General features: G+C 42.1%; 1 protein-coding gene across 5 annotated transcripts in view; it reads left to right on the top strand.

Annotated features, from left to right (window-relative positions):
• hdac4 (histone deacetylase 4) overlaps positions 1-11,284 on the top strand; it is a 143,313-nt gene that overhangs the window by 123,109 nt on the left and 8,920 nt on the right. For all 5 annotated transcript variants that reach the window (XM_061691208.1, XM_061691206.1, XM_061691205.1 and 2 more), the window contains 2 exons: positions 840-958; positions 2,185-2,318. In XM_061691208.1, the coding sequence (XP_061547192.1) occupies positions 840-958; positions 2,185-2,318 (253 nt within the window). The remainder of the gene's footprint in view (positions 1-839; positions 959-2,184; positions 2,319-11,284) is intronic.

Raw genomic sequence — 11,284 nt, 5'->3', positions numbered from 1 at the left:
ATATACTGTAACACTCAATGTAAGCACTCCACGAGCTGCATGTCAACAAACAGTTGTCATTCACCACACCCATCCACTTTTAGAAGTATCTTCTGTACTTTACACACATGCAATTATAACTGCCCTTGGTCTCCTTTCTACTTAAGGAGCTTGTATTACCGCCTCCAAATTTTCAAAATTACCATTTCTAGAAAGTTGTGCGGTGACTTTCACTTCCGTCCACACATACTGCACACTCTATTCCTGTGAGTGTGTTTTTGCTTAAAAAACTATTTAGAGACAGACAAAAACTGAATTATTGCTGTTCCTCATCTCTATCAGTTCTCTGTAAATCTCTCTGAACGTTCAGCAGTGACTTTTACCTCAGTTGACAGAAGAACTTTAAAATTCCAGGCAGTTTGAGCCCATCAAAAGGGAATATCATACATTTTTTGGGGTCATTATTTGCTGATCCGGACTTTGTGGTTTTGATTGCACTCAGGAATGGGTCGAGTGACAGTTCTTTTCTCAGGAAATGTTGTGTTTCTTGGACCATTTAGTGTTTGGACTTGTCAGCGGCCGTATCATTCAGCCAGCCTTTTCACATGAATACTACAAAAATAACTACTAATGAAATAGGGCCAGATAGGACCAAACAGAAAAAGTTAGTCGGACCCCTTGTCATCGGGTGGAACCATATTTGAAATTACTAGTTGCTACACCTGCCATATATTGTACATGCTGTACATTTTTTTTTACAAAATAACGTTATGTACAGATCACATTTTTTTATTAACAGAAGCAATACAGAACAGCATTGTTTAAAATCTCTCCATTTGCATTGTCGTTTCTGCTTGTAGGACGGTGGTGATGCCAATAGCAAATGAGTTTGCGCCTGACGTAGTTCTGGTATCTGCTGGTTTTGACCCGGTAGATGGACATGCTCCACCTCTTGGAGGATACACACTGACTGGCAAATGTAAGTACAAAAATGAAACCAATTTATTTGTTTTGGTTGAAATCTGCCAGCACGGTGGATGACTGGTTAGCACATCTGCCTCACAGTTCTGGGGACTGGGGTTCAAATCCCGGCCCCGCCTGTGTGGAGTTTGTATATTCTCCCTGTGCCTGGGTGGGTTTCTCCAGGCACTCCAGTTTCCTCCCACATCCCAAAAACATGCATGGTAGGTTGATTGAAGACTCTAAATTGCCCGTAGGTGTGAATCTGAGTGCAAATGGTTGTTTGTTTCTATGTGCCCTGCGATTGGCTGGCGATCGGTTCAGGGTGTACCCCGCCTCCCGCCCAAAGATAGCTGGGATGGGCTCCAGCAGTCCGTGACCCTAGTGAGGATAAGCGGTAAAGAAAACGGATCGATGGTTGAAATCTAAACTAATTATATGATTATGATATTGTGTTCCATTTAATATTCTAATATACATTAGTCTCTGTTTCCAAAATCTAACCTCTATCTAACAATAAGCCAGAAACTGATTTTATTCTAAATAAAAGCTATGGTTCTTTTAAATTGAATTACAGTAGGCCCTCTATTTACGACTGTACCAACATGAAACATTTTTCAGATCATGAATGGCACATCATGTCGATCCATCCATCCATTTTCTGAGCCGCTTATCCTCACTAGGGTCGCGGGAGTGCTGGAGCCTATCCCAGCTATCTTCGGGCAGCAGGCGGGGTACACACTGAACTGGTTGCCAGCCAATCGCAGACTTAGAAGTATTTTTCATAAAAATATTTACTGTAATTCTAACTTTACTATTGCGTTAGCGTAGTTTAGTGATAGACAAATTCGGGTTACGTCGCCACCGTAGGAATGGGTCTCCTTCGTAAAGCGAGGACCCTGGGGGTAGAGACTTGAGTAAATCCATATATTGAAATTCCTCTCATGAATAGATCAAAAGCTTTGACCAGACTAAACACAAGGCGTCATATAGCTATTAGCAAGAAACCTGCCTCGTATTACGGGACGTTTTAAGCCCCTATAAATCCACATTACACCTTTCTTCCTCTCCTTGATTGTTACCCTTATTTAAATCCATGCCCTGACCCCCTTTTCTTTCTCTTTTTCTTTCATCAATTTCCAAAAAGGAAGTGAGAGCTTAATTGACCTCCCCAACTCATACCCCCCCCCCCCCCCCCTCCCCTTCCTTTTTCTTCTCTTGGCTTGTCATTTCCTGTGCATCCAGGTTTCGGCTACCTGACCAGGCAGCTGATGGGTCTGGCAGGCGGTCGACTGGTACTCGCCCTGGAGGGAGGCCATGACCTCAAAGCCATATGTGACGCGTCTGAAGCCTGCGTCTCCGCTCTGCTCGGCAACGAGGTAAAATGAGAGCCAGGCTTGAGAGGGAGGGATGGAGAGAGGGGGATACTGTCTAAAAAAATATCCTTACAAAATACTCACCAACTGTCTTGCTTACAATCAATTTTGCGTAGCTAGATGAATCCTCCCACTATATCTATTGTGGGCTTAATTTTAAACACTGTCACTGGATAAATGATAGTCATAAACTTAAATGGAAAATTGCGATGTTGTGATGAAGTGCTATAGTTTTTTAGTTTCTTAGGCAATCGTAAGAATTTTTAAATATTTTCGGGGAGGGTGAATTAAGCCTAGCCACAAAGTAAAATATGTGTGCTGTAAGTAGTGACGAACTTTGAAGATTTTATGCATTTTTTTTCCCCACAACTTAAAAAAGTTCCCAGGTGTTTGACTAGCATCTTGTGTTTTTTTTTTTTTTTTTTTTTCCAAAATAGCCCAAGGATCAAGAATAAAACCCATGTTACACTTTTAAGTCTCCTGAAACTTATCCTGTTTTGACGGGGTGGTCCTGTCTCCTGAAAAAGGGCAAGTAGTTGAACGAGGCAAGCGGTTTCTACTTGCGGAAGCGAAGCCCAGTATGTGGAAAAAGGCGCGCACCTATAAAGAAAAGAAAATGATTGTCATTGGTGGAGGCTTCATTACACTTTTTACACTTTTAACAATTATTGTGCTTACCAACGTGTCGACAACTTCACCCAGAAATCAGTTATCTGCCGCTTATTGCTAACGCCATCCTGCGCATCCAACAAAACTTAATGCAGCTCTGCTTACCCTTTGGCTTTGACATGATAGTGTTTCAGATATTGAGATAGTGTAGTCTGGCTATGGCTTGTAATTGGCGGATCTTGGTGTCACAGTTGCCGTTACAATTCATCAATATTCAGAAGGGCTCACTTTCAGACACATTTGCAAAAATTGGCAGATACTTGGTTCTTTAATTTCACACTTGATGGGTGGACAGGCACTCCAGAAACCCAACTTTCTGTACACAAGCCATTCAATTTTCTGCAATATATCCTCTTTAAAGGTTATGCTGAACTCCAACATACAGATAGAGTCCTTCACTTTGACAGGAAGCCAGCAGAGGCTCACACACTCCCAGAAACACACCGGTTTCCATGCAAAAGGTTAATTGTGGGAGTGTGTAGGTTGGATTCTGGATCACGGCTTTGTGATTCATGGCACCCGACAGAATAGCGACTCACAGAAGCCGCCTCCACTTTTTCTTGGAGCTGATGGAGAAGCTGGAGTGCTTTCTCCTAGGGGCTCATGTTCTCCCTCTGGTCTGGATTATGTAACTAAGATAACTCTTTTTCTTGTTGAGGGACTACTGTGCTGTGGTAGAAGATGGATTGAAGGCTCCAGTGAAAAAGAGGGTGTCACTGTGTGTATAAGCACCTGTGTTTGTCTTGTAACTATGGTTCCTTTTCATTACCGTGCCTTATTTTTCATGTGGTTGCTGATGGACAGAAACCCCATATATCCAAATATGGTCAAATTCAAATTTTTTCACAGATTTATACGATTGGTCTGGCCCTAAAACTTCTGTTAATTTTACGCATTAATAACCAATTTAAATAATCTATGAACTCACTTTGACACTGAAACTGCCCGAGAAGTGTCGTAAATCTCAGCCTTTTCCTCACTCAGCAGGAGCCGTGCAGAATTATGTTGCCTCAAGATTGAAAGTCTGGATGGTTTTTAGACAACAGCGAGTGAAAATAGGTTAGATACATTTGAGTAAGCCTGTTTTGTTCAAAATGGATCGCTGATTCAGTGCAGACGGAAGTGGGTCAGCCATGAAGGTAAGTGTGCTCCGATTCATATCTGCCTATTACATTTATTGCATCATTCATGGCCCTAAGACCTTTGAAAAATTTGGGAAGATGATGTAACCATAGTTGTTTGCTTTTGTGAAGTATTAAAGGTTTTGGTCAAGGGGTCGGCATGAGTGCAAACTTTATGATGGACGGCTATTGCTACTGTCGGCTGGCCCGACTGTCAGTGACAGCGTAATCAATTTGCTAATTTTTTGTTGATTAAATTAGCGATTGATTTTGTGGTGGTGTTAGTGTTGATGTTAGTGCGCAATGATATATGTTAACAATATAAGGTAAAACACCAACTTGACTGAGTTTTTGGTAACTTAAGCAGGATGTTTTTTTTTTTTTTTTTAAATTTCCTGGTCATTTTTGAGAGGATTCCGTTCAACAGCAACAATATGAAATAGTAAATTCATGACTAAATTTCATCATGCTGTTGATAATTAAGCAAGCAGAAGTTGGGGGCGGCAGCATTAAAAATGTGGGTGTCGTTATGAAACCCACATTCTCCATGGTTGGTAGTGGGAATGGTTGGTTGTCTGTATGTGCCCTGCGATTGGCTGGAAACTAGTCCAGGGTGTACCACGTCTCTACCCGAAGTCAGTTGGGAGAGGCTCCAGCTCACTCACAAACCTAAGGAGAGGCACTATGGAAAACAGATAGATGGCATTAAAACAACTGCAATACAAGTGGATCACTCGGTCATCATGTTCTAGAAAAACATCAATACAGTGGTGCCAAGCGACTTATGAGTTTTTTGAGACATGAGCTGTCATTCAATTTTTTGCTTTGACTTGCGAGCAAAAAGTTGAGATACGAGCACTGTATGGGCAGTGAACTCAGCTCATTTCACAAAAAGCAGCACTTTGGCAGATTTTGACTAAAAAATAGTTTTTTTGGGGGGGAGGCTGGAACGGATTAATGATATTTCAGTTCATTTCCATGGGAAAGGTGATTTTAGAAATGAGTGTTTTGAGTAACAAGCGTGGTCACGGAAACTTGTATCTTAAGGCACCACTGTATTCTATTTTTCGTCATTGTACAATGAAAAATAATTTAAATCTGTTCATCAGCACCTTGGGTTAGAGGTACTGTGCAGCCAAACGAAAATGACAGCCTCAGCAGTTGAGATGCTATGCTAAATTTGTACTGAGGACTTTCCATGTGAAGGGCACTCTTGTCACACGCACTCTGCTGCAAAAATAATGAATTGGATCAGGGGGTGCGCGTGTAAGGTTTCGGCAACCTGCCGAGCACCAGACGTGGTGGCGTTTTTTTTAAAGGTGCTCACTGGATGAGTGCCGCGCAGAACTGAAAATTCGAAAATAGGCAGGAGGCGTTGAGCGTCAATTGCCTCGGCCCTGTGGGATGCCCGGCTTGCCCGCGCACTCGGGGCCCTGTCGCTGGTGCACATCTGAAAGCGGTTACCCTCACACCTCCTTCTGCGGGGTCAGCACAGGCTTTGGGATCAGATCGGATGGGGAAATGGGGTAATCGTTTGAAGTGGAGAGTGAGGAAACCTATGTTTAAAGAACCTGGATATAATCCATGCTATTTTATGAATATTTTTTGTTGTTTTTGCATAATACATACAATCAAGGAGATTGTAATTGCCCTCTTGGAATCGCTGTTTGTTATTATTCTTCCAAACATTGAATCGCCTTTTTGAGGACCTCAAAATGTCCAAAAACCCACTAATTTTGGTAAGCGTGTACAGTATACTGTATATACTGAAATGTATTGTAGGGGTCCTGAACACAACCCCCCCAAAAGTGAAAAAATAAATAAAAATAAGACTGAAATACAGTCTCAAGTCTCATCTTGTGTTGAATACCATCCATCAATCCATTTTCTTTACCGCTTATCCACACTAGGGTCGCAGGTTGCTGGAGCCTATCCCAGCTATCTTCGGGTGGAAGGCGGGATACACCCTGAACCGGTCGCCAGCCAATCGCAGGGCACATAGAAACAAACAACCATTCGCACTCACATTCACACCTACGGACAATTTAGAGACTTCAATCAACCTACCACGCATGTTTTGGGGATGTGGGAGGAAACCGGAGTGCCCGGAGAATACCCACCCAGGCACGGGGAGAACATGAAAACTCCACACAGGCGGGCCGGGATTTGAACCCCGGTCCCCAGAACTGTGGCAGATGTGCTAACCAGTCGTCCACCGTGCCGGCGTGTTGAATACCAAAGAATAATAAATATGTCTTTTAAGGCGGCTTCTAAAAACTGACAGCAATGGGCGAATGTGGACCTGGATGTGGTCGAAGTTTGGGACCAGCAACAGGACATTGATGTCATTGAAAATGAATCGCTCTCCACAAGGTTGTGCTGCATCATGATCGAACTCATATGAGGGAATTCTCCCCAATGAGTCCCAATCAGAAGCAGATGTCCAATAGAGCCGGGCGACACTCAATTGCCAAACTTTTTTAACACATACCTTACAATATACAGTGGGTACACAAAGTATTCAGACCCCCTTAAATTTTTCACTCGTTATATTGCAGCCATTTGCTAAAATCATTGAAGTTAATTTTTTTCCTCATTAATGTACAGACAGCACCCCATATTGAGAGAAAAAAACGGAATTGTTTAATTTTTTGCAAATTTATTAAAAAAGAAAAACTGAAATATTACACAGCCATAAGTATTCAGACCTTGTGCTGTGACACTCACATTTAACTCTGATGCTGTCCCATTTCTTCTGATCATCCTTGAGATGGGTCTACACCTTCATTGGAGTCCAGCTGTGTTTGGTTATAGTGATTGGACTTGATTAGGAAAGCCACACACCTGTCTATATAAGACCTTACAGCTCACAGTGCATGTCAGAGCAAATGAGAATCATGAGGTCAAAGGAACTGCCTGAAGAGCTCAGAGACAGAATTGTGGCAAGGCACAGATCTGGCCAAGGTTACAAACAAAGATCTGCTGCGTTTAAGGTTCCTAAGAGCACAGTGGCCTCCATAATTCTTAAATGGAAGACGTTTGGGACGATCAGAACCCTTCCTGGAGCTGGCCGTCCGGCCAAACTGAGCAATCGGGGGAGAAGAGCCTGACAGCGTGACAACCTGACAGAACTGGAGAGGATCTACAAGGAGGAATGGCAGAGGATCCCCAAATCCAGGTGTTAAAAACCTGTTGCAATATTCCCAAAATGACTCATGGCTCTATTAGCTCAAAAGGCTGCTTCTACTAAATACTGAGCAAAGGGTCTGAATACTTATGGCTGTGTGATATTTCTGTTTTTCTTTTTCAACAAATCTGTTTTTTTTTCTTTCAATATGGGGTACTGTGTGTACATTAATGAGGTAACAGGACATTCCGATGTTCAGAGCTTTGATAACTGACGGCAACTAAAAAGAGCCTGAAAGGTCCCTGATCGCATCAAAACAGGAAACAAGTACTTTTATCATAATATCAGTGACGGTATCTGTAATGGATATGGAATGTGGCTAGAAAACATCAATGGTGCATTGAGCTAGAGGGAGAAAAAAACCTGGTGCTAGAATGGTTTTTGGCTTTTTTTTCTTTTTTTTCTGTCTTAGATGATAAATCAATCCAGTACTCTCCATTGCTGTATGGACTTTTACAATTTCTGGGTGAGTCATTATCAAACAATATGTAATTTATAACAGAATTGCTCAGATTATTTTCCTGCTTAACCAGTTGCTACTTGGCAAAATGTGTGAAGCACAATAATTATTGCCGACGGCCTCATAATTAATTCGTTCGCTGCCATGGACGTTTATATTGGTCGACTGGAATCCGACCGTTTTACTGCCACCAACAAATGTATCCGTTAAGTAAATTTTTCAATGCAAAGGCGTGGAAGAAGGTCTAGCTCAGCTTGTCTGTGAAACTCATGTCTGTAAACCACTGTAAAGTTTCACAAATCCCTGTAGATGGCGGTGTTGCATCGCGTTGGATTTGACATTAGCACAGCTTTTGAGTAGAAGATAAAGAATCTCGGCTTGTGACGTACATTATAAGGGTAAGAAATGCCAACATGTCAGAAGTCAGACAAGGTTAGACACCTCACACTCGAACAGAGTATGTACAGTATATGTAAATTGTAAACAGAGTATGTGTTTCAGTACATCGTAGAAAAAAGATCAGTTTCATGGAGTGAATGATGAGCGCCATATAAAAAAGCCATTGAAGTTCAACTTGAGGCATGTAGTGAGTTAGTGTTACAGAGTTGTATATCTGAAAATAAATATTTTCGCATCAAAATTTGTCAGTGTTGATGTTGTTTTACGGTTTGAGGTGCCATGAAAGCAAACAGTGTGAAAGTCACTGTTCTGCTTGACATGTTTCTTTTTCACTCCTTGTTGTTGTTGTTTTTTTTTTTTTTTTTGGGTTGGGGTGGTTGAAACCAGCCCATGGTCTACTGTGTTGACACAAACTTTCTTTCTGTTGAAAGAAGAGAGTCTGCTCTTTCCTTTTGTAAATTCAGTGCTTATACAGTGGACACCTGCATACTCGCGGTCCGGCACCTGCCGATTCACCTATTTGCATTTTTTTTCCTTTCAACTTTTGAAAATTTCTGCTATTCACAGTCTGGCCTGGTCCCTATCCCCCACAAATACCGGGGGCCATTGTATTGTTGCAGAACACAATATTCTGTGGGTCTCGAAAGATCACTCAGAATGTTTTAAAATGGCTGGCAATATGGGGGCGTCTGCTTTGAAAATGGCTGGCAGTAAATGATTTTATATGAAAAATGTATTGAAAATAAGTTTTTTTCATCAGTATCATCAAGATTTGGTTTGTTGTCTGTAAAACTGCCAAACCCGTAACATAGCATTCTCGTCAATAGGAATTCAAGACGTGTGTAAAGGTTTTGATAGCATTCAGCTATACAGAAAGACTGATTTGTATAGTCCCTAAACCGTGCTCAATGACCTCTTTACACCGTCTGCGTAACTTGTACTTCCAGTCTTTTATTGCTCACCAGTGTGAGAAATATATATTGGCTTTTATTGCCAAGTTAGGACAAGCCGTGCTATAATGAGCATTAGGTTTCTTTTCAAAACAGCTCAAATGAACCTACAAAAAGAGGGATGAAAACATCGCAGAGTGGACTTCACAGGCGGTGTTAGCACCCCCCATCGATGTAGTGCCTAATGCTGAAGTCCCCCTAGTTAAATAGCTCATGAGCGATGTGTTGGCGATTGCAGTATTCAACTGTGAACTTCGGATGAATTAATGATTGCTAGCAAACAGATGTTGGCCCCGTTTCGATGCATGGTTTTTAGCAATGATTTGATAAACAACAGACTAATATGCTAATTGCTAACAGCTGTCTATGAGTTTTTCAGTATGTTTTCACTCCAGTTACAGTAAGACGCTCAAATTCACCTGTTCCCTCTCGGGGCCTGACTATTCACCTTCTGGGCCACCAGTGAAAAAGATCACCTGGTTTGTACGGTACACGCCATTACCTCGCTCAGTTAGCATGACATAATCAACAGTTTTGGTGACTGGTAACACATGTATGTGACCACAACAGTAAACAATGGACGCCTTGTGCGCCTATTTCTTTTGCTGAACAAGTGGAATCACACCTCTTTCCACTGTTTTTGTTTCAGCCTCCCCCTGGAATGTTTATACCGGCGCACATTCCTCGCCCTTAGCTCGTGGCTTTCCGCAATGTCTCACTTTGGTTTGCCAGGACATCAGTCACCGTGTCACAGAAGCGCTTGCAAACCATTGTTTGTCATCCTCTTCCTTTCATTTCAACTATGGATTGATGTCACGATGGCAATTTTAGGCTTCTATATAGTGCATACTATATGTGTTTGCCATTCCTGTCAGGTGGGGGCCCCCAAAGGACCCTGACATGAGCCATTAAAGTTTATAAGCATGGGGCCCAGCTGTCAATCACGCAGACAGACTGACCCCCCCACCCCCCATCCAAGCGCTCTCTGAGGTGAGCCCCCGAAACCCCAGAGAACCCCTGACCTCGCTTTGACGGAAAGCTCAAGCAAGCGGGGTAAGTCTGGCTTTGGCTGGCTGGGGTTACGGCAAGTCATTTTTGGCTGTTGCCTGAAGGCTCAGAGAAGGTAGCTTTTGAACAAAATACTGATGCTTGGAGACCTCTGAATCAGCTTGGAGAATTTGTTGAGAAATCTCTTTATTGGCACATTCTGACCCAGAACAACCCAAAGTATGAAAATGAAGTTGACGTGTGATGGTGTCAAATACTCCTGTCCCAACGCTGCTACTTGTTGCATATATCTCTTCCTCACAGGGTGGAGCAATGACTTCCCAGTCCACATATAGATAAAATCCAACTCCTACATAATATTGTCATGTACTGTTGTTATAATGTTTTTGAAAATGGAAGTTCTTTTCATACATTTATTCAATATAATTTCACAGGATTCAGAGAAAAGATTGGGTTAGGAAGGTCACAATGTGTTACATTTTGAGGTCGGAACTTGTAAGTTCCACCTTGACACTTGTTGACTACCAAATTCTTTGTATTTACAATCAATTTTCCCATAGCAAATAATGGAAATATTCATATACAGTGGTCAAAGGGTTGCTATTGAAAACCCTCTAACTTTACAAGTCATTTTTAAATAACATTTAACCTTATTGATAAAAGTCTAAGAATAAATTTGTGCAAAAAAATGCATGTTTAATATTAACTTTGTCAGACGTGCAGAGGTAGTTTATTGGTCGCATTTTGAATTGTAACAATAGAGTAATCTGATTCGTATCTGATTCGAATGCCTCCCTGGTGAGGTGTACACATCCCACCAGGAGGAGACCCCAGGGACGACCCAGGACACTCTGGAGAGACTACGTCTTTCGACTGGCCTGGGAACGCCTCGGGATCCCCCCGGAAGAGCTGGATGAAGTGGCTGGGGAAAGGGAAGTCTGTACATCCCTGCTAAAGCTACTGCCCCCGCGACCCGACCTCGGATAAGCGGTAGAAAATGGATGGAGGGATGGAGTAATCCCCCATCTTTCACAGCCATTAGGTTAAAAAAACAAAACACAAACAGAGTGAAATACAGTATGTAAATAATGGACAGCATCCTTAAAAATGTGTTGTTTTTTTTCCATTTAAGCAAGAAAGTACCACTGTGCACTCTTTAAACACATTCTAGACAC

Source organism: Phycodurus eques, chromosome 12 (assembly GCF_024500275.1).
Source record: "Phycodurus eques isolate BA_2022a chromosome 12, UOR_Pequ_1.1, whole genome shotgun sequence".
Lineage (NCBI taxonomy): Eukaryota > Metazoa > Chordata > Actinopteri > Syngnathiformes > Syngnathidae > Phycodurus > Phycodurus eques.
Note: the sequence above shows the minus strand (reverse complement) of the source record. Positions and strands in the feature narration are given on the sequence as shown.